Here is a 24,549-nt window from a genome sequence, read left to right on the forward strand (position 1 = left end):
TGCATGCCGTCATGTGTAACCATACCCTCCTTAGACCTAAACTGATCTTCCACCAAGTTCAATTCCTTTGTCCCCTTCTACATCCTTTAGTGTGTATGATCCCAAGTGCTACCATTATTAGGTTTAAAATTCCTGGTCTTTTATTCCTCACATATTGTAGCTTTTCCTTTTTGTTTAGATGATTTTTGATGCTGAATGAACATAAGAATTATGATGTGTTGAAAATTTTCAGGAACACCGTGTGCTACTCTCAGGGACTCCTCTACAGAACAATGTGAATGAACTTTTCTCTCTGCTTAACTTCCTTGAGCCCAGCCAGTTCGGTAGTTCAGAATCATTTCTTCAGGAATTTGGTGCTCTTAAATCTGAAACAGAAGTTCAGAAGTTGCAGGTTTTGCTTAAACCAATGATGCTCAGAAGACTGAAAGAAGATGTGGAAAAAACAATTGCTCCTAAAGAAGAAACTGTTATAGAGGTAATTTTTTAAATCTTATTTGTTTTATTTATCATTTGTATCAAATCTCTGGATACAGACTTGTACTGTGTGGTAGAAAAAATGCACCTTGTAGATATTTATCACTCAGTATTCCAGAAATCATATGTCCTCAGCTCTCGTTTTGTAAGTATACTACATGGCACAGAATTCAAGGTGGATGTATTAATGAAATGGTAAAGTGGAAATATTTTAATAGTTATACCTTTTATATTGCAATGTAAACAGGAAGGGCAATAGCAATAACCCATGCCCGATGTGGCAGAAAATCCACTTAGGTGGGAATATAACCCATGGCCTTTAAGTAGAAATTGAGGATGTTACCCCTCAACCACAGAGACTGGCAACTAGCATTTGTGAATGTTGGAAAACATAAACCAAATGGACAATTTTTTAAAATAGGAATTTTCACAATAAATTTTCTCTCCTTTCAACCATTGAAGTTGTTTGTTCATCCCTTGTTTAGTTCTTAGGTGGTCTAAGAAAATTGGAAAAAAAACTGCAGGGAAAATATTTTCAGCGCAAGAGATTATATGGTTAAAAGTAACTTGTGTTCCTGTGCCTAGTATTTCTTTTGACAAAACCTACATCATCATCAGAGGAATTAATTTATTATAAAGAACCAGTCCATGATTGAAATATAAACAGATTAGGATCCTAATGCCTTTGGAGCAAACTTTAAAAAATCTCTTTGTTCGTGAGTATGCCCTGTGCTGCACTTGTGGTTTGATCATTCAGCTTCCATCTCTAGCAGTAGTGTGAATGATGTAGGTATATACTGACTGTTGTACATGTTAAAGTGATTGTAAAGGTTAATGGGAAATTCCATGCTATTTTAAGTGCCACCCTGGGAAATACTTAGGACGAACAGGAGAGAGAGGGTTGTGAGGAACTGAGTACTTAGCAAGTTTTAGTCTTATGCATACTTTGACTTACTAAAACAAGCTAAGGGGAAAAATGATTCCAATGTTTAGGATGTGGGGTTTGTGCTTTCTTTTTTCTTCAGTTAAATTCTCATACAAACAGTTAATATTGGATTGAATCTGGGAATAATGTTATGCAGTGGTTTACCTTTCATGTTATACTTTTGTGTATTAATTAATTTAGGATGTTATATAAGTTATTAGTAATTAAGGGGATGAAGCTTTTGACTACAGACTACTGGATCCTCAGTTCAGATTGTAATAATGCCTCTGCAAAACCTCACATAAAATCTAAAGTATATTTCCTGCACTCTATAACTTTGCATGAAACTCCTTGATTGAGATTTTTTTTCTTCTTAACCTTGAAATTGTATTTCACATTCCATTGGGCTTGTCTTAAATGTTAGAGATGTAGACTAAAGTTGATGTTCACGTTGTTAATACTTATTCGTTTCATTTTTTTGATTTAAGTATAATATGGCTGTGTTTTCTTTGCAGGTTGAGCTGACCAATATTCAAAAGAAGTATTACCGTGCCATTCTCGAAAGAAATTTCTCTTTTCTTTCGAAAGGAACAACTACTGCCAATGTTCCAAATCTGATGAACACCATGATGGAATTGAGGAAGTGCTGCATTCATCCATACCTTTTAAACGGTAGTGTATTATATTTTCCTCAGTGTTTCTCTGAAATTGTTTTGGGTTATATTCCAGAAAGATGCTTGTATCTTAACCAATAATTAGTCAAAAGATAATGAAGATGTTAAAAGCAAAATTTCCACTGGATTAAATTCTGCTGGCCCAAAAATATTTTAAAGCTGAGATTTTGTTAGAAAAATATACAGAATATAAGGAAATAATAGTCAATTGGAAAAGAATTGAAAAAAATGGTTCAAACCTGGAAATTATAAATTTCATTTTTACAATTAGTTATTTCATTTTGTGTTTTGACTTCCATCATTTAATTGTTATTTTACATGTTGGTATATTTCATTGTTTTGAGTATGGAGCAAACTATTAAAAAAATACTAGCATTTCAAATTAAATTTATGAATTTTTTAGTATTTCTTTTAACTTTAAAAGAAGCACCCCTATAAGAATAAATAGATATCATTATTATTTCTTTAAATTTGATCAACTTTAACTCTCAAAGAGAACTAAGAAACATGAAACCATCATTCATGGTGTCAGAGTTACTGCATTTCAGATTTTCCAAATAAGAATTTTTCAATGAAAATCCACTGTTAAAGAGTGGTTGGCCTAATGAGAATGACTATTGAATGAGTAATAATCAGTATTACTGTCAAAACTACTACTTAGAGAAGAGGAATTTTCTGGAATTTGATTTCAATGCTCAGATGACCTGTTTGTGGTCCAGGGCATGGAAAAATCTCATTCACACTGAAGCTGGGTAATTTCTTTTTATAAAATGGCATAAATTACATGCAACTTAAGTTCTCTTGAAACTGGTTGGTATGATGATGATTATTATTATTATTATTATTACTACTACTACTTTTTATTTGCCCAGAGATCAGAATACAAAAATACCAGGTAGGTGGTGTATGTACATGATATAAGGCACGTCAAAAAGGAGCAAAGACACAGGCTCAATTAAGATACGTTAAAGAAATGATGCTCATAGTTACACAAATGTTTGGCACAAACCCATGAACATGGCTGTAACATGCGCATGCAATATCAAATTCAGAAAAATTATTTATCACCAACATGAATCAGATCATGACCATTGCTAGAAACTAAAAGTATGAACTTACTGGTCGGGAATATTGTTGAGATAATGTCAATGAGTTGTGATATTCTTTTGTTGTCAAAGTTACATATTCATATGATTTGGTTATCACCATCGTGAGTGACTTTATTAGAAATTGATCTGTTTTTAACCAATGACCTCATTGTTCTCAAAAACAGAAAATGTAGCAATCAACAGTCTGTTAGTTTGATGATTTTTTCAAATAATTACATGGCACATTTATGCAATTGTTTTACGAATATTTACTGTTCTGTAAAATTTGGATTGAGTAGTTTAACATGAAATACAGTGTACATGTTTGAAAAGTCGATTAAATGAATTAATTTTGATGATATGAAATAGTTGGTTCATTAGTGGCTATTGATAGCTGTAGATATATCTTGAGAAATACTTATAACTGATGAAAAGACCTGATAATTAGTTGATTTCTAGTTTCTTAGCTCTTTTCAGAGGTCAAAAAAGCTCTTGGCATCACTTGAATGAAAGATAATTAATCTTTGCCATTGGAGGGCCTAAAAGATATCATTGTTTACCAAATGGAATAGGTTGTTGCCAATAGCATTGGTTGCTTGATGGACCACTTAATGATGGTTGGTGGGTGCAAAAAGATATTGGTTCAAAGGGTCATTCTAATAAAGTCGACCTGATGACAGGAAAATCATATGCTATAAAACTCAAATTATTCCACTATCAAGGGTAAAACCATATTTTATGTTAAAGTTAAATTTTATGGCTGTCCTTCTGGTCAATAAGTAAGAAAAGTAAGATCAAAATGTGTGAATGTTTTCTTGTTTTCTCATGATTACTTTTTGTGGAATTTTGGAGTCTAGGGAATTCATGTTCAAGGGATGTTTGTGAGGCATAGAAATCAAGCCAAAAATTAAATATACCTTGGTAGGGAAAACGTTTTTAACCTATTAGTTTATTCATGTCGATTCACCTCATTAAATATGGCTCCTCCTTAGTCCATGCAATGAGAATAAAAGTATGAAAATGTAAATTAATTTATAAATTCATTACGTACTTTCGAGCAATCCATTTTGGTGAAATGTATATAGTTGAAGTGTATTAGTGCATAAAAGTTTACTGTATTCTTTATGGTAGCATATATGCTATAAAGGGTGTAATTAGATGTAATCATTAGTTTTACCAGAACAGTCTGGATTATTGTTTCTGAAGTTATTCACCATCTTTTGTGAAAGAATGTGATATATGTACCTTATTACTTCAGTGCCCGGAAGTGATAGTATACTTGTGTGCCACAGGTGCTGAGGAACAGATACAACTGGAATACCGACAAGCCAATGGAGAGGATCCAGATGCCTACTTCAAAGCCTTAATTAACTCTTCTGGAAAGATGGTGCTTATTGATAAACTTTTGCCAAAGTTAAAGGATAATGGGCATAGAGTACTTGTATTCAGCCAAATGGTCCGCTGTCTAGATATTCTTGAAGATTATCTTGTGTACAGGAAGTGAGTAATTTTGACAATTTATCTTTCTATTAGTGAGAAAATAGTTTTTTTCTATTAAAATTTTGAAAAATTCAATCCTTTTGACTGAATGAGTGTACCTACCATGTAGTCTTCTGTTTGAGCCAAAGACACTTTATTTTTAATTTCTGAACATTGACTAGTCATATTTTAATTACACTGTTTGCGTAACTGTCGGCACTCGGCAAAGATGGGAAGAATCACTTCATTATAGTAAAACTTGAGAATCATTCGTGTGATTAGGAGCAATTTATTTTTAAAAAATTCTGAAGAAAGTAAGTCAGTTGAAGTATATTCCAACTCTAAGGTCTTATATATGCACTAACTAAATAATGATAAATTACTGTTGATTGATAGTCTAAAAGTTATGCATGACAATGCAAAGCCCATATCTGACATGATATTATGATATGTGTGCCAAGTTGAGTCTTATTACGGACATTTTTGGTGATATGAAGTCTTGTGAATTGCTATTGATTTAGTACAGTAGAGTGCTAATTTTCTGATGCATGGATTGTCCTGTGGTTGGACAGCAAGAGACATTCCCTCTCCTATTCACTCTCCAATTCCCCCCCCCCCTCCTTCCATCGTTATGCTAGCTGCTCATGGTGATTAATCCACCACAAACCTCTTTTTTGCCACATGCTAGCATTTGATCATATAAATAATTAGCATGCGGCTGCGCCAAAGTGGTATGTTAGGGCTGGCTAAAAAGAATGTGTGGAAAAGTTAAAACATAAACCTGCTTGGAGTATGTAAATGAACACATTTGAATAAGAAAATTGTTTTGCAGAAAAATGCATGGAATCTTACCAAAATATTACTTGTAAAAATCATTAAATCTTATCAAGCTATCCAGTATAGCTATCCTATATCTTAACTAATTATCTTAATTCAAATGGATGATTACCAGGGATGGTAAAGAGTGGGGGATTCAGTTAAGCATTATATTTTATGGTACGGAGGTGAAGAGGATCTAATAAAAACTAAGGGAATTACATTGCATAATTTAATAATAGGTGACACCATAGGACAGTATTTAGTTAAAAAATTTTGCAAAAATATAAATTATATCTCTTGCAGGTATCCTTTCGAGCGGATTGATGGTCGTATAAGAGGAAATCTTCGTCAGGCAGCGATTGATCGCTTCTGTAAGCCAGATTCAGATCGTTTTGTCTTCCTCCTCTGCACAAAGGCTGGTGGTTTGGGCATAAATTTGACTGCAGCTGATACGGTTAGTAATATTGTTCGCCTGTTTATAATGCTTACTATGAGAATTACTGCTAATTTGATTTCTGGAAATTTCATTGAGAGAGACACGTATCTCATAAATAGTTTAAATGGTGTTTTGTGTGCTTTATTTTTCTTCAATTTTTGATGCTGAAGTGTAACTGTTTTATTTTTAATAACTTAGTTTTGGACCATAAGAACATTTAAAAAGCTTAACTTTAATTCTTTGTAAAATTTTTGTTGGAATCCTTGGTCCTCATTCAACTTTAGGAATGCCTCCTAGAATTCTATGAAATTTGTTTCTCTTTAACCGAAGAAGGGATAGTATTAGATATCTGTGTTCAGACCTGCACATACTACCTGAGTTTCCACGCCTGAAATTTCATGTACATTGTTAAGTTCTAATACCGCTCTTACATAATGTTCACATTCATTTTCTGTGAAAAAGTCGCATCCACTCCTTGGTATTTTTTGAATTATACCATAAAGATAGGTTCCTTTAGTATAATTCTTTTGTTTGTTTTTTGTTAAGCATATATGCAGTGAAAACCGCTTGTAAGCTCTTTGTTGATGGAAGTGTGATGCTCCAGAATTTCTGACTTCAGTATTTAATGATAATTATGACAATTCAACAGGTAATCATCTATGACAGTGATTGGAATCCTCAAAACGACCTTCAAGCACAGGCTCGATGCCATCGAATCGGGCAGCAGAAAATGGTTAAGGTTTACAGGTTACTCTGCCGCAGTACTTACGAACGTGAAATGTTTGACAAAGCATCATTGAAATTAGGTCTGGATCGTGCTGTGTTACAATCTATGAATACAGCACAGGGTGGCAAAGATCCAGCAGGTGCTGTTGGGGGCCAGAAACAACTATCTAAAAAGGAAATTGAGGATCTGCTAAAAAAAGGTAACTATGATATCATGTAATTTGTAATGCAGATGAGATTATTTCCAGTTTTTGTGTTGTGGAACAAAGGTTAAAGTAGCCTGTGGATTTTCCTGATATGCAATTACTAATGTACTTAACAATGTATCCATTAGAAAATTGTAAGTATTATGTGATAATTTTTTTCTGAAAATTAAATTAATACATATGTTAATGACTGGTTGTGATAATCAGTTTTATGCTTGAACAACTTTGGTTCTGGTACGTTTCAGAAAGCTTGGTTCACTGCTTTTGGTAGTTATCAAGTGCTCAAACAAATCCCATCATACCTGATGAAGTACTAGTGCTTTTACACTGAGTGAAACCGGTGGAGCAAAATGGTTGGGCTGATAAATGCCCATTAAGATTTAATGCTTATTTGATTTGAGGAAAGGTGCTTGGATAGGTTTCAAGAATTTTGTTTACAATGTTTCAGTTGTTATATTGTTAAAGTACCAAACTTTTCACTCAGTTAAAGCTCTTTAAATCAAGATTGTTTCTATAATTTTTTATGAATTTTGTGTAATAATTGTGCGAAGTAATTCAATTAGTGCATTATTAATCATTCTGAAAATTAATTGTGAAGGGGCATATCATGTAGAGAAGTTCATTATCCTCAGTTTTATTGTTTCATAATCCCTGAATGGCAAGCCCAGGTGTGTGGGGGCGTTGTAGGAGTCTGTTGCCATAAATACTTATATTTGTGAAGGGTTTTTCTCTTGCAAAATGTTATAATTCCCATGAGTGTGAAAAATCTCACTTTTAGAAATTCTTTTTTGGTCGCAGAGTAAAGGTAAATACCCAGCAAGGCAGTACGAATGTTCAGGAGGGATGTTAGGGTAGGGAATTGAATAGCAAAATTAAATACATCCAGATATTTTTTTGATAATGAAAGAGATTTGTCCATGCCAAGCCATCTCTTTGCAGAAGTCAAGGTTTAGACTTTTGCATGGAGATAGCATGAACATAAGTAGCCGTGGGAATGCAGTTGCATAGACACAGAAACAGACAACTGTTGCTGTGTAAAACCTGTCATACACTCTTCTTTTGAGCAAAGGACATGGGAGCCTTGTGTCAAGTTTTAAATTTGCTATACAGAAGAAGTACTGTATTTTGGTTTTGTAACAATATTTTATGAAAAAAGAAGTACCTTCCATTAATACATACCGCAGTATTTTTATTCCAATTTCTAAAGTTTTTGATGGATATAAGTAATTTTAAAGCTGACCCAGCACTACTTTTTCCATCTAAGTTTGCAAATAACAGCTAATTATTTTTACTATCCATGAACAATTGTTTTCATGCATAGTTTCTTAAAAATACTTGTTCACTTGACAGGTGCATATGGAGCCATAATGGAAGAGGATAATGCTGGGGATAAGTTTTGTGAAGAGGATATTGAACAGATTCTTGAGAGAAGAACTCAGATTATTACTCTGGAGACTGGTGAAAAGGGGTCCACATTTTCCAAAGCATCATTTGCCTGCTCTGGAAACAGATCAGACATTGACATAGATGATCCTGATTTTTGGAAGAAATGGGCTAAAAAGGCAGAAATTGACACGGATGATGGTGGAGAAAAGGTTAGAAAATAATTTAAATACAATACTTTGAAGTAGGCATACAAAGTGCACCTCATGCAAAATTTCACTTAATGCATTATTAAAATAAGCATTTTAAAATCACTATTTAATATTATATACTGCATTTAACTTCCTTCCATGTCATCGGAAGTTTTTATATTATCCTTAATATTTGTTATCAAGTGAATTGAAAACATCTATCAAATTGTGATTAAGATAACATCATAGTTCACACAGATTTGAAAGACTTGAGAAGCAGTTGATAAAAAATGTCAATGTAATATCATGTGACCCAGTAACTAACTTTGCAATGTATTACTTTATGAAGCCATTGAATAAGTAGTTAAAAGAGGTTTTACAGTGTTGGAGTTAGAAACTTTGTGTTATGGGGAAAGAGGTCATTAAAGACTACATTTTAGCTCTATAAGATAAGTATTGAATTGTAGCAAAGATTTTTGAAATTATCAAAGTACTTTTCTTTGAGCTACATCTGAATTTCTGAAATCTTAGAAATTTAGCTGTGTTACTAAAGATGTAAAATGTTAATATTCAGTTAATGCTTTTGCAAAATTTACAAAAATGTGGGAATTACACATCTAAGTTAAAATAAGGAAAAATGTGCAGTGTATAGGTTAAAAGTTTCATTCATGAAGTACCCTTCTTAGGTTTTTTGTTTTAATATATCGTCTTAAAATCCAATAAACATGAATGTTATGGTGTCGAGCTCAACTTTGTGATATCTCCATAGAAGCAAGTGTAAAACTTTCTATGTTCCACTGAAAAATTATCCAGGTAGTCTAGTTTTTCCAATAGTTGACATAATCAGGTACATTTTTACCGAGTATTTGAGTCTTATTTACTCTTGACAAATATATACATGGTACTTGACAAATATATACATGGTACAAACATGGTGCAATGATGAATACTACGATTCACTTAAATATTTGACAAAATGTGGTTGTTTTTAAGGAAACTACAAATGTTGAGTGTGCTACAAAAGTAATAACTGAAAGACTCACAAATATGAATTAGGAAGAGAGTTAAAAAAATTATTTTTTTTGAAAAGAAAAGTAATGATAGCTTAAGTGTTAAAAGAAATAAATGAGCCAAGATATCTGTTCAGAAAATTTGAAAAGAAAAGTGAAACTTATTGGGCATATAATGAGTGGACATTTTTACAAATAAGACTACCGTTTTATCATGAATATATTGGAGTAAAATTTTTTTATGGTAGTGGATTACCAAGACTTCTGTTTGTAAAATGTCTTAAGAGTAAAATGGGCTCTTTGTCTCATGAGGGAATTCAAACACTTGTTAATAATTGAGGTTATTGTTTTTAGTGACAAAAAAGAGCCTTTATAGATTGCTGAATAATGAATTGTATTTCCAACAGTTCATGATGAAATTATGCTTCATTATGTAAATGTTATTTGTGTTATAAAAATATGCAAGCGCCTACTACCGAAAAATATAAAATAATTAGGATTAATCAGATGAAACAAATAAATTGGAAAGACCTCTATAAATAAATATACAATAAAATTGTCAGGAAATAAGCAAAATGCAATTAGATCAATGTTTGGTGCAATCCTTGACATCTCAAGCAATCATTTCTGCTTAACCAATTGTGTCCTCTTTGAGAGACATGACTTGGGAGTATTTCATATTGCTTTGCAAATTTATGTATATTTTTACTGTAATTATTTTATAAAAATTATTGGACATTTCTTTTTCTTATATTCCAGAATGATCTAGTTATTTCAGAGCCCAGGAGACGCACACAGATAAAGCGCTATGGTCATGATGAATCATTAGTTGATATGTCCGAGTTGGATAGCTCATCTGATTCTGATGATGAAGGTAGCAATGGCCTCGGAAGAGGTAGAGGTAAGCATATGCATTGAATGAATTAGAATTTCTTTCCACTGTTCTCCTCATTGTACTCTCAACTAGCTTCCACATGTCCCTCAACCCCTAAGTGCCATGTAAATAAGTTGCTGCAATGAATGTCAATGGTAATACAACCTTGTTTACAGCAGGAAGGCGCTGCCAAAGAAGCTCTAAGTTTGGACGTCGTCCTCGGTCTCTGAATAAATTTTATGGAGATGAGCACATTCCTCGAGATGGAGAAATTGTATATGGCAGTTGGGCAAGGAGTGAGTGCTTTAAAGTTGAGAAGGGTCTGCTTACATTTGGGTACGTTTGAAGGGGTTGAAAAGAGTTTTAATCAATATCTCAGTTCTGAAATTTTCATTGTGCTTTCTTATGTCTTCCTTTTCAATCAATTTTATATTCAGTTGAAGGTTATTATGTATCTATTATGTAGCATTGTTTTTCTCCTCCGAAGACTGTGTTGTACGACTTGTAGCTTTTGGTTTTTCTTCTGTATAAGAATGCAAAACTTGGCTTGGTTAATAATTTTCTGCCTGTAAAAACATTTCTGGGTCACTAATATTTTTCAATAGATTACAAGATCTTTTTGTGTGAACTTCACATATGTGTTAAAAGACTTGCATGCATGAAATTGAAACATCACTGGTTTTATTAGTTTAAAGTTTATTGGTGTAATAGCGAGACTTCTCCTGGATGCTTTTGCATATGGGGCAAAGGTGCCTAGTCTTCATAATACGGGGGTATTAATGTATCAAACGTTGCCTATAAATACCAAAGCAAACGTTCCTGTAAAAACTTGGCAAATATGAAATTGAGTAAATATGAATTGCTATGGAGTGAGTGTTGAATATGATGGGTGTAATTCTGCACCTCCTTCCAGGTGTCCAGGTCTACTAAGGTGAATGTATATTATGGATAAAATAAGATGAAAGGTCACACATTTTCCATGTTTACCTAACTTGAATGTTTTGTGTAATCTAGCTAATTATATTAATCTCAATTGGAAAGAGTCATTCAATTTTTTTTATTCTGTGGGTTGAAAATTTAAATTTTGGAATCGTTTTTTAGATGCATGAATGGAGGATTGATCATGAAAATCTGGTTTCAATTTATATAGAACATTTAAGCATGCATCTGCAACAATGAATATTGTAATTTTTGTATGTGAAAATAGTTTTCTCTTATTTTGGAAAATTAGAATTACAGTTAAGTTCTCGTTATACAATAATTTACAAATGATGAATTGCCATGCTAATACTGAGGGTAGCTTTAAGGCTGCCTCTTGAGTAGACCAAAGCATATCTGATTGTAATTAACCCCTCAAGTTAGTGCAATTAGCATTAAACAAACACAAGAATCTGTGGTAGATGCAGTATATGGCAATAGCTCGTAATTAACTAGAATGAGATTAAACTGGGTCAGGACTATCATAATTTTTTTAGATATTAATTATTTTGAAGCACTTCATAAAGCATAATTGAGTGCATGTTGTTCTTTAAATGACTTGAATCATATCTCAAAAAAGACTGTCGTTTTTTAAGCCAAAGAACTTTTTCTTTAGTCCAAAATACCAGATTCCGGTGGAATAATGGAATTTTGCTATCTAGCTTGAGGGGTTAATTTTATAATTTTCTCTAGAGGAGCATGTCCTGTGTGTTTCATTGGCAGAATGTTATGTTTTCCTGTTTCAACTTTTCAGGTGGGGGCGCTGGCCGGAAATTCTTAGTCAAGGGCAATTCAGGAGAGGTTGGAGGGAGTGTGACGTTGAAGATTGTGCTCGAGTTATTGTGAGTGGCTTTTCTTTCCATTTGTTTCCTTTTCTGAAATAATATAATGAATGTCATCACATGCTTGTACAAAACGTGCAATGCTTTGTTGTGTCATCCATTTTAGTTCATGAATCAGAGAAATCTCTTTGCAAGAAATTTGTGCGTACCAATTCACATCGTAAACTCAGACAATATCTGACATTGGTTCTGTTTTTGATCTCTTTTGATCTCTTTTGATGCAGCACATGGGTTTCGGTTAATCATTATATTTTGCTCTTGAAAGTATTTTCAATATTAAGGTTTAATGCTATGTAAATGCTTTTGTCTGAGTTTGGTTAATAAAATGTCTCTCTCCTCTGGAAAATAATTTGTTTTTCTTATCCAATTTATCTCAAGTATTCCAAATGGCTGCATTAAATTTGATTTTCCTTAATTTTAACCTATTTTGGCTATTGATTTCTATGAATATTGAATATCCATTTTAAGTCTTCTCCCATGTGCTATGAGGTTGAATGTTTATCTTTTTGAAAATGGGAGGTCATTCTGCGGGAGATGGGAGTGATAAGTTTTTCAGGCCTCAGAAGGTATTGTGATTTTAAAATAGGCTACTAGTAATCCGAAACTATCACTATTATCTGGATTTTGCGAAATATCATAATTATGAGATTAAAATAAACTCAAATTTAGATTATATTACAAAAATTTTCTCTTTTTATCTCCTGCCTTTGCTGAAGTTGATTTTTGGCAAATGGAATGATCAGCCCAGACTCTTTTGAATAACTTCCCAGTATGCCTGAATGTAAATTTATCATCCAATACAGGATATGGCAATTCTTCTTTGAATTATTTGGCTGTATGATGTGAAAGATAGATGGTTGTTACAAATGTGTGGATACTATAGTGGGAATGTTTTTTTGAGTACCAATTATTTGACCATTGTTCCAATTATTAATTTTTCTCTTTTTAGCTTCTCTATTGCTTGCGATACTATCATGGTGATGATAAAATTAAAGGGTTTATTTGGGATTTGATAACACCTACAGAAAATGGTGAATCCAGAGTACAGAGGAATCACATGGGTAAGAATTCACATTTTCTCTAATTATTTTTGTGCTTGGTAATTATTTTTGCCATATTAAGTTGGTCTTATAATTACCTGAAAAACATATCACCTCACCTCAGACACAATGTTTAATATTCTGAGTAGTACTTGAAAAACTATAAGCCACTCAAAATAGATTTTTTTAATTGCTCCAAACATATTTTAATTATCATTCATAAACTGAAAAATTGATTTTCAGTATTCATTCATTCATGTGTTTGAGTTTCATGAGTGTTAGCCAATGTTCAAAATTTGAAGTCTGGGAAAAGTCAAGTCACTCCATGGAAATAAAATTAAGAGGTGATGCAAGTCAAAATGGTAAACTTGTATGTTCATGTGGATATTGTACCTTCAATCAATAGAAATATACATTCACAAGACATTTTTTGTGATAGGTCTCTCGGCTCCAGTTCCCAGGGGTCGAAAAGGGAAGAAGAAGATGAAAGAGGCAAGAATGTTAAATGCCATGATGGAGGTCAATGACTGGAGTAGGAATGAAAAGTATGATGGTGACATCTTCCTTGAGTGTAATTACAAGAAGCATCTCACCAGGCATGCTAACAAGTGGGTTACTTTTTAATTGGGTTTAACTTAATTCAGTATTCACAGAAATTTTTCCATTGCTATTATTATAGAGAATCCAGGTTATCTCCAAGTTTCATAGGAAAAGGGTTCTGAAGGCTGCAGAACTAGTTAAATTTATAAAAGTTTAAAATTATTCTGGCTACATTTGAGGAGAGAAAGACAGGCTAAGCAAGAAATTTGACCAGGTTCATGTTATATTATTATAAATATGTACGCTTCTTTGATTTTTTAATTAAAATAAACAACATAAGTACCCAGATAATGCCACTTACCAATTACTATTAGTGTATGTAATATTAACTTCATGAATTATGTTTTTGGTCATAATCTAATGTGAGTTTTTCTTCAAAACATATTTAGAAGTTGCTTTCACTTTTCACATTCACTGTATTAAAATATTTATTTGAGGTCCATATTTGTATTTCTCCTAAAACATTTAAGGGATTCTATTTTTAACTCTTCCATATTTAATGAGTTTGGGCTCACAATACATTGAACAGATTTACTTGAATAGCATTTACCAAAAACTAAAAATATATCTTATGTCTTATTGAATCTAGTTCATGTAGTTACATGATTCCTTCAAGCCGCCAGAAACCCCAAACACTCAAAATACAAGTATGCCTCTTAATAACATAGCACAGGGTTATTTCGAATTTCGAGGAACCAAAAAAGTTGGACTTGAAAATATTCATGTTTGAAATAATTCAGCATATAAATATTTTATTTGGTCAATAAATTTTTAGTGTAGTTTTATCTACACTACGAGAGAGTCATGACATCTTAATACAGTGGACTTAAGTTAAGATATCCGTTGGTAAAATATTTTCTTTGTGATCAACACACACACACACACACATATGCCACAGTTCCTTAGGTTCCTGGTCTTAGTCCAGATTAATAATTATGGGTTACACATTTGTTACGTTTTTGTACTTTCAGTGAAAGACCATACCATTAAAAATGAGTTACCCATATAAAAAAATTGATGGAAAGTGTAAACGTTTCTCATATTAATAGATAGAAATCTTTTCGAACAATATTTTATTTAAGTAAAGGGTTCTAATAAAAATTAGTTAAAGTATGTACAGGGTGCGGTAACATAACTTCATTTTTTAAAGGGGTATTGCCTTATTAAAAAAGGAAGTTGTATTGCCGCACCCTGTACCAAAAAAGGAATAATCTCAAGTATATGAATGTATAATTATAGTGACCTTACTTCAATGCACATTTTTTATTATGTTTTTTGGGTTGAAAATAGTAATGGTCTCTATCAAAATAGCAATAATCCAAGTACATATTTCATATTATGAAAAGTGAGACTTGTGTGGGAAGATTAATGAGAGGAAAACATTATAGGTCAAATTTGCACCAAGGATATTCTTAAGCTCCTCTGAGGAAAAAATGAAAATTCTCATATGAAACATTGGATGCAGTGGTAGTTAGGAGTAGCTATTTTGGCCCTGATTTTTAAAAATTTCCGTTTGTTGTTATGATTTCCAGTTTTTACTTGTTGTATGTAAGAAGAACCCACTCTTAAGTTCTAATGCAAAGAGGTTTCAGTCAGGAGCAAATGGAAACTGCAAAGTATGTTTTCAGCAATATTTTTGGAGTCTCCAAAACACACACATACATGCCACAAAAGTTACTTTAATAGTGTCATTCAGAGATGAGCATTGAAATTAGATATTTCTCTATGTTAAAATCAATGGCATGACCTGGACTTGAACCCAGATCTCCTCAATTCCTGGTAGAGTGCTTTAAGCAATTGTGCAGTGAAATTTCTGCATTTTGATACTCATCTGTGGATGACCAACTGTTCTGGCATCGCCCTTAGTTTTGCAAATTTTTATTTTGTCAAGCAAAACAACTTGGTGTTTGAAGTAGGCTTTAACCTCATGGACTGTGGCACAATGTACATGCCTACAATACTTGTGACATTGAATGAATGGTGTTTCCGCATTACATCTTGATTCTCAAGCCCATAGAGATTCATATTGTAAGAGGCTGCCTCGGTAGCGTAATTGGTTAAAGCACTCTGCTGGAAATGAAGTGGATCAGGGTTCGAGTCCTGGTAAATGGAAAGGTTTTTTTCTTAATAAAATATTTGCATTTTGATAATTATTAATCATCCGGCATGGTTGTTTTAATTCCTTAGTTTTTAATATATTCAGTTTCTCTCCTTGAAGTATTATAATCATAAAATTGGAATTCAATTTTCAGAGTTCTGCTAAGGGTGAGGATGCTGTATTACATCAAGCATGAAATCATTGGTGATTTAGTACAGCAAATTGCTGAAGGTGTTCCTGTCAAGTGAGTAATAAGTGTTGCCCTTAATATGTAAGAGCACAGCTTATGGTAGACCTATATCCCTTTTTCACTTTGACCTTTTGATTCCCTCCAACTCAGTCGTGCTCTTAATGCATTTGGCTGGAAGCTTGGTTTTGCTCTCAATTCAGTGATTAACAATGTTTTTCTTGGCAAACAAAGTTTGTGCAATGCATGGCCAACCATTTTGTTTTCTATGTGAAGAGAATTGGCTTATTATTGTTTTGACTGATTGCTCTTGTTCTTTGACTTGTGGGCTTGAAATCCATTCGCTTGATCATATATTTCTGTGTGAAAAAGACAAATAACTGGTGTACACAGCGTTGACATACAGTTGCTGATTTTCTGGACCTAATCTTTCTCCTCCTCAACATTTAAACATTCCTACAACTTCTTTTAGTGTGATTTTTTATGCTTGTCATTTCTACCTTTTTCTTATCATACCGAGTGTGAAACTTTCTTACATGTAGGTTTTGATTGTTTTATAAGATTTATGTTGGTTTAGTTAGGATATTTCTATTCCATTTTTTTCTCATGTATTCATTTGGCAGTGCTGGCAAGGAAGTCAAAGCTAATGAATGCATTTCCCAAAGCTTAAGTGACATCAATACGTAAAAAAATTAGAATTAGTTAGTGAAATGGATATCAAATGTTTCATCTTGTGTGTTTGTTTCGTGGAGCTTTTTAGTTGTCTAGAATGCAATATTTGTATACCTGATAAGAAATACTAAAAGTTTAGCATGTGCAACATAGTCCAATTGTTGCTTATTGGTTAGGTTTCTTTCCTGCCTGTTTAGGAATTCATTCTAACTCATTATCATATTTCTCATAATGTCAGTTATTAATATCTAATTTATGTCAGCTTTGATTTACTAGCATTAATCCAATGCAGTGTTACAGTACATAATATGCATTCCATATATACAAGATCATAATTTACTTAAGGGGAATATCATTTGAGCACAATGTTAGTCATATTTTGAGTATTATGAATCATCTTGTCAAGCAATAAAATGAATGATATTTACCTTAAACTCCTCAACCCTAATTTTTTTTTGTTTCATGTAATAGCTACTCTAGCTATGGGGTCTATATGCTTTATGGCCGATGATGTGAAGCATTAAAGGATGTTCACTAAAATATCAGTGATTTCTGGAGTTAAATTCCATAGAATTCGTAGAATGTCGTGAATACACTCTTGTCATGTGTCAGTCATAAAATAGTAGTAGTAGTACAAGTTTGTGAAACACCAATGTTTACCTTTGATGGCTTCACAAATCTGTTTTATGTCTACCAGAATTTACAAAGAAAATTGGACCTTGAGTCAATTTTTTTGTTTATATGTACTGTGTACGAATACACTTAGGAATTGTAATTGATTTCAGGTGAGAGAGAACTGAAATCAAAGGGAAGGTACAAATCAATTAGGATTCTCATAGTAATCAGTGTTTGAGGAACTTGCATATGGCAATTTATATATTATACTTGTGAAGGTTATTCTCACATTTGTTACTGCATCTCTTGTTATCGCCAAAGGAAGCATTCCTAAGTCCTGAAAAAATAAACACCTACTGAACTCCAGGAGGGAGTTCATTGGCCATAATTCCTCTGATAAGACATTTTTTACAGGTGACATTCATTTGTTATGCCATGCTTGTATAGTTTCTAAAACTTTTTTCCTATGCATGAAGCCTATAAAGCAAGGCAAGTCTTCCCTACCATTTGTAATTATTGCCCAAGGGAGTAAGTGTGAAGTATATATGATCAGTATTATTTTTTCACAGTTTTGCTTATTAATACTCACAGGAACCAAACAATAGTGTTACAATCATAAAGATGTTTTTGTTGGATTCATATTTCAAAGGTAATGTGGTAATATGCTTGAAGAATGTTTGGCATTTATATTTTGTTCTCACCTTTGGTATCATTGTTTCCTTTTTACTTTAAAGAAGGTGACATAATAATGTCGTTCTATATTTCTTAAACATTCATGCCCATACTATATAATTCTAAAACCTTCAACTATCCTTTGGCTGCCAATAGTTCAGATACATTCATTTTCACAATCCAATATTCAGTTGTTTCTTTCTGTAATGGTCAACCAATTAGTAGGTTAGCAAACTTCATTTAACCACTATAAAATAATCTCCCTTCAAGAAACTCATGAAACTTAACATTGTATGAGGGTCATCCGGAAAGTAGTACCCGTTCGTGAAATAAAGACACAAAAGTAAATATTAACAAACATAAAAAATTTTATTTGAAAGAGGATACTTTAAACTACTTCTCAACATAATCTCCAAGCAAATTAAGGCATTTGTCATAACGTGTGACAAGTTTCTGTATTCCTGCTGCATAGTCCTTCGCCGCCAGCTCATTGAGATACACGAGGGACCCATCTTGCACAAATTTTTGCATAATGCAGATGGTGTTTAACAATTTCATGAACAATTGTTCGAGAAACATTGAGAAAATGCTCACAGATGTCATCAATTGTGACGCGCCGATCGTTCCTCACGAATTCGTCAACTGAGCTCACCAGTTGGTCTGTAATGACAGACGGTCTCCCCGAACGCTCATCGTCGTGTGTGTTCCCCCTCCCCATGTTGAAGTTGCGACACCACCGCCGAACAGACGACTCGTCCATTACATTGTCTCCATACACCTCCTTTAATTGGCGATGAATATCACATGGGCGAACGTTTCTTGCATTGAGGAATTTAATCACTGCCCTCACTTCACAACTGGCGGCGTTCTCAATTTTTTTAAACATTGTAAACAATCACAGAAACAACACAGGCAATGCTAGCGTCACGCAACTTGGCTCAGAGAAGGCAGACAAGCCACTGAAGCTATCTGACCTCGTCCAGCGGCTACTCGCGTCGTCAGCACTTCATGCGGCACGAACGGGTACTACTTTCCGGATGACCCTCGTATGTGTAGAGTTTTGCTTACTGGTGCCCTTTTGAATTCAAATGTCATTTTACAATCAACCTTAAAGCTGAGGCTAAAAACTTCCATTTTAGCCCACTACATACACTTCAGTTGTGAATTTATAATTTTTGGAGAAGCTAATGCTTATTTCAGACAATATTTGTATCTTCTACAAATGAACCTCAATGATTGATATTCCAGCCTGTCCCTTACTTTAAATATTGCTATATACTTGAGTTCATGATATTATCTCAAAAAATAAATAAGTCCTGTGTATTTTTGTAGCAGTTACCTTTAAATTACATTCACCAACTTTTTTGTTGACACCTATTATATAACTAAAATATCACATGGAGTGACTTTACTCTGCTTTGTTTGATAGAATATCTTTTATTATTAATTTTTTGCTTTTGGACTAAGTGCTTACACAAATGACTTATTTTTGGCTTTTTATCGAATGTACCAAAAATGTTAACCTTAAGTGTTACATATGGCATAGTCCTGAAAAATATAAGTTGCACCAAGACAAATGGCCTACCAAGGAAGACCTCAGAAAGAATACACTTCGTAGGAAAATTTGCCTTCAGACATCTGATGATATTTAATTTCACTGTCTTTCCACAGATAACTTGGTAAAATCTCTATAAATTAAAGTGTGGGCAGATAATTATTACTATGGGCTCAACTGAGAAATTTTGGACAGACATTACTGTGATTTTGATTAATAAAATTTACTTTGTTGCATATATACTTTTTGCCTACATACTATCATAGCATCAGCTTTCTCTGATACTTTCTTGGGCATATTTTTGCAAATGGAAGAATATAGTGGCTACAGAATTATTCACTTATTTTCAGTACATTGCTTATTTTGTTTTAATATAATTGGTTCCCTAATAATAAAAGTTAAGTCATCATTGGATATAACTAATTTTAATTGTGATGTCATGTGGAATATATATATTTCTCCCATATACATTGATGGTTTTGATTTCTCCAGAATTGCTGGAATTGGCATGGCAAAATAATTGAATGTTATCAAAATTCAAATCATGAGCATTCACACAAAAGTCCAGAAAAATATAAAATTACACCATGAGAGTGTAGTGAATTGAGATATCACAAGGCAAACATGAACATTTGAGCTGCCTGTCAACAGCTGTACACCTTTATAGAAGGCTTTTGAGTCTCATTGATTTAAATCATTAGAATCATGCCCATGTACGTTGCAATGGAAATGGAATTTCAGTTGGCTGTGATTGCCTTACTCTTATATTTAGGGTAATGTCATGAAATGGCAGTGGTTTTCAATCATGGCTCCTGGGACAGTGTATTGGTGGTAATTTTGCAGGTCTTGATATATTTGAAAGCTTCGAAATTTGCAATTGGTAGTGATGAGCAGAATAATATTTTTAGGGTTGACCTGACAGGATGGATGATAATGATTGAAAAATATGTTTGTCAGAGAAGGAATTTTCCGCATTTTTATTATTTTGAGAAAGGGTTAGAAAAATTCATATGGCTGGAATATTGCTTTGATGGAATAAAGTGCAGGCTTTCCAGCATTATTGAACTTACGTCTCCTTGAAAGCTTGACGGTATCCAGCATTCCTTTTTCTATGTCGTGGGAAATAGCATTGCTCAAGTACCAAATGAAAAGATGAATTTTGTTTTAGAACTTCAACAGGAGAGATGACTTGATTGGACTGTTACAATGGATGGGTTTCATTAATTTTGCTTTTTTATGACTTTTATGTAGGTGGCAAACTTTTATAACCACTGTAAAATAAGAGCTTTAATTACAAGTGTTATTTAATTTTCCTTGTAGATAATTTGTTAGTTGTAATAATGATGTTTAAAGTTGCAGCGTTTGAACCTGGCTATGTTTTGTTGTATGAAATTAATTGGTTTACCAGTAAAAATCATGGTTAAAATAGCATATTTTTGAACTAAAAAGGCTTGTCCAAAAGTTGGTGGTTTACACCTGCACAGGCCATTTACTTCTAAATTAAAAACCTCCAAAATGTGATAATTTACCCGAGAAAATGAGAAGGCATAATGCTCTATGGCTAATGTGGTAACATCGCCATTTGGATCAGATTTCTTAGCATATAGGGGCTAATGCAGAGATTTTTCTAATGATGAATAACTTTTGATGAGTATATAAGGCATTAATAAATTTCATCCCTGATAATTTTCTTTTTTCACTGTGTGATAGGATGGGTTATTCAATTAGTGGTTTAGGTAATTTACGTGGGTCATTAAAGTCATTAAAAAAATAGAAAAATAAGTTATTTTAGGTAGATTTTTTTAATTGCCAGCAGTATGCCCTTTAGCTCAAAACACTTTACCCTGTGTCCTTTAACTTTTTAAGTTGTTCAAAAAGTTGGATTTTGGAAAGTCCTGAAAATAGGCATCTGTGTTGACAATGACCTTGTTTGATGTGAATTGTTTTTCGCTGAAGCATTTTTTCAATTTTGCCAATAAAAAAAGGTCACTGGGGCAAATACATTCAGTGAACATCATAATTCAAACTTTAATTCTATAATTTTTGCCATCGAACCAGTGCAGATGTGCAGTTATGCATTGTCTTGATGGAAGAAACTTTATTTTTCTACCTCCAAATGAGGATGCTTTTTCTTGATTTCTTCACTCGACAGGTGCAATAATGACATGTGGTACTCTCCATTTATTGTGTGACCTCTTTGCAAGTAATCAATGTAAATGATATCCCGAAAAGCCATGGCTATCACCTTGTCAGCATGGTTTCGCCGTCTTTGGAGCTGGATTTCCTTAAGAAACTACTGTTTCTTTTTGTGTCGGGAGTATAGCAGTGTATCCATGTTTTATCCACTGTTATTTATCGATGTAGAAATTCATCAAGATTGTGACAGAAAAGTGCCAAACCAGCCTCTGAATCGACCACATGATTTCGTTTATTCTCCACTGAGAGCAAATGTGTGGCACCCATATTGCCAAGATTTTGCTCGCACCCAATTTTAAGCTGGGGTTTAATTTTCAATTCTTGAGCTTTTCATTAGCTTGTGGTTGGACAATTCATTCTCCTCTACTGTTCTGTGTACAAATTTAAGCTTGCTTCAGCATCTTCTTCCAGAGGAGACCTGTCTTGTTACAATTAAAAACCTATTGTGGCAGTTAACCCTTCGAATCTATGAGCTTCTTGAAATTACCTATGAGGAGGTTCTTTGCTGCCTGTGAGTTGAAGCTTGCTGCTATGCTCAGCCTCTCAATGATGGGTTCTTCTCTTAAACTTTTTTAATCTTGTATGGATCCCATTAAATACTCCTTTGGCCTTAGATGATCCTGGCATCTTCTTAATGAGGTCCATTAAGAAGGGACCATTTGGTCTCAATTTTGCCCAATCCACCCAAACCTCTATCCATCTATCTAATGAGGTCGGCAAAAATCACTTTTGCCTTCACACAAATGATATTTTCGTTGATAGTGTCATATTGCCATTGCTTTTTTTTATCCATATGAAAAGCAACCTTTCAACATCATTGATAATACATAGCTGTTGCATTGATATTCTTGTTACTCTCTTTGAAGGAAGCTCATCTCCTTAGTCTCATTTGTATTCTTGATGAAAATGTAAATGTCGACCGATTGTATGTGTGTGCTAGATCAGCCACACTCAACTTGGTCCTGCTTTTCATTGATTTTACTTTTCTACTGTTTTTTTAATTCTCTTATGGGTGTCTACCTGTAGAATTTATTTTGGGAGCATTTTTAAAACTATAGACAAAATATTATTAATATTTGCACGCAAAAAATGTCTGAACACAATTTTGGAAACATTTTTGAGTACTAGCGACACTTAACATGCTAGTGGAAGGAGTGCTAAACACAAACTGTGGTAGCAAGTGCACAATAATTCTGGGAATTCCCCTCTACTCACTCATTATGACAAAAGTTGTACATTAAACAAGTCATTTTTGGTCCAAATATTATTGGCCATTATGCCAATTACGCACTTTATGAGATGCTTGTTGAGCGAGTTCCCTCTGTATATTTTTTAAATGAAAAATACTGGCATTTTGCATATAATGGAAATCAAGCAATTCGTTTTAGTTGTACAGTTCAAATTATGACATCTCTTGAAAAATTCTGATGCCTACCTAATTTCTTATTACCTTCTATTATACATATAAATTCTTTTGCCAGCCATATGTTGGCCTAATAGTAATCTAAATAATAATTTCCTAAGTGAAATGGCTACAATAACTATATGCTGGACCAACAGAGTGCAGAAACCCACAAATATTCAAGCACTTTAATAAATGGATATTCTGGCAGTTGAAAAATCAATGCTAGTGTTTATGAATGTGTCTGTGCCTGTTGGAGCAAACAAGTGAGACCTTGTTAATGATGATTCATTAGTGATGCAATGGATTTCAGTTATGGTGATTAGAGAGGATAGTTAATTGGGACTACAGTGGAAAAGAGGCTACTTACTAGTAATTTAAAAGTGACAAAAAATGTAGTCATAAGCTTTTTTTGGATAATGTGTAATTCATATTTCCTCCAGTCATCCTAGAATTGAGCCAGGTCCAGAAAGTTTTTGAAATGCGTAAGCCTCTTGTCAAATGAATTTAGTAGAAAACAGCAATGCTGAATTGTGAAACCCCTCCCTGCTGTATTTGTCCACTCTCCATCTGAGATAGTACTGTCAAACAGTTGAAAGGTCTCATATGATGGAAAATTTATTTTTGGTATTAGTAATAGTAAAACTTAATTGTACCCATGAACGGAGACATTGTTATTCATAAAAGAGGTTGGAATCTATTTCTCTTGTGACGAAACTAAGTGATACATTTTTGGGAGAGTTAACATACTTTTTTATGATGTTTCTATTTTATTTTAAACCATGAATTATTGTTGTATGGCACTCTCAATACAGACTCATTGTGATGGTTGAATCAAATTTAAATGGAGTAACTAGAGAATCTTGACTTTTGCCTCTGTTCAATCGTAGGTATACTTCTCTATCTGTATGTGCATTGAATTTATTCTTTCTGTAAACTTAATGCAAAGCTAATATATACAGGCATACATAGGCATCTTGCTAAGCTATCACACCTTTGCAAATCACTACTTATTATGAAAATTACTTGCTAGTACTTGTTTTAGATTTGGTTAATGTTCATCTTTTTTTGAATTAGCCCCTCAATGAGACTAAACACGTACCAAAGCTTAAAAGGTATAAATAGGGGAAAGACATTTTCACAAACTTTTGTATTTTGTAAAGGATTCTTCCTCCCATTTTTGAGGCAAAAATTGTTAGGAATTCGAGATCTGTCATGATTCTGCTCATCTTAATAATTTGTTAGTGTAGAAGAAAAGTTTTAGCATATCATGTCACTTTTAATAACATACCACGTGTGGGATTTTGGATGTGTTGTTACTAAAATGCATCACAAATATGAAAACTCTAATCTCACGCAGTTATATTTTATTTTACTTGGGAACACAGTTGGTATGGAATTTTGGGA

General features: G+C 33.3%; 1 protein-coding gene and 1 non-coding gene across 7 annotated transcripts in view; both read left to right on the top strand.

Moving 5' to 3' along the window:
• kis (chromodomain helicase DNA binding protein kismet) overlaps positions 1–24,549 on the top strand; it is a 118,230-nt gene that overhangs the window by 61,033 nt on the left and 32,648 nt on the right. For 5 of the 6 annotated variants that reach the window (XM_071592892.1, XM_071592897.1, XM_071592896.1 and 2 more), the window contains exons 14-25: positions 233–475; positions 1,915–2,071; positions 4,454–4,661; positions 5,763–5,913; positions 6,545–6,821; positions 8,178–8,422; positions 10,171–10,312; positions 10,462–10,621; positions 12,018–12,105; positions 13,055–13,166; positions 13,585–13,753; positions 15,998–16,087. In XM_071592892.1, coding sequence (XP_071448993.1) covers positions 233–475; positions 1,915–2,071; positions 4,454–4,661; positions 5,763–5,913; positions 6,545–6,821; positions 8,178–8,422; positions 10,171–10,312; positions 10,462–10,621; positions 12,018–12,105; positions 13,055–13,166; positions 13,585–13,753; positions 15,998–16,087 — 2,042 coding nt within the window. The remainder of the gene's footprint in view (positions 1–232; positions 476–1,914; positions 2,072–4,453; positions 4,662–5,762; positions 5,914–6,544; positions 6,822–8,177; positions 8,423–10,170; positions 10,313–10,461; positions 10,622–12,017; positions 12,106–13,054; positions 13,167–13,584; positions 13,754–15,997; positions 16,088–24,549) is intronic. The other variant, XM_071592894.1, reaches the window with a different exon arrangement.
• On the top strand, positions 11,549–11,630 carry LOC139694468 (small nucleolar RNA U6-53/MBII-28). The gene has a single exon (XR_011702145.1). It is a non-coding gene; the product is annotated as a small nucleolar RNA U6-53/MBII-28 (small nucleolar RNA).

This window comes from Hetaerina americana, unplaced genomic scaffold, assembly GCF_022747635.1.
Source record: "Hetaerina americana unplaced genomic scaffold, ioHetAmer1.1.p SCAF_5, whole genome shotgun sequence".
Taxonomy (NCBI): Eukaryota; Metazoa; Arthropoda; class Insecta; order Odonata; family Calopterygidae; genus Hetaerina; species Hetaerina americana.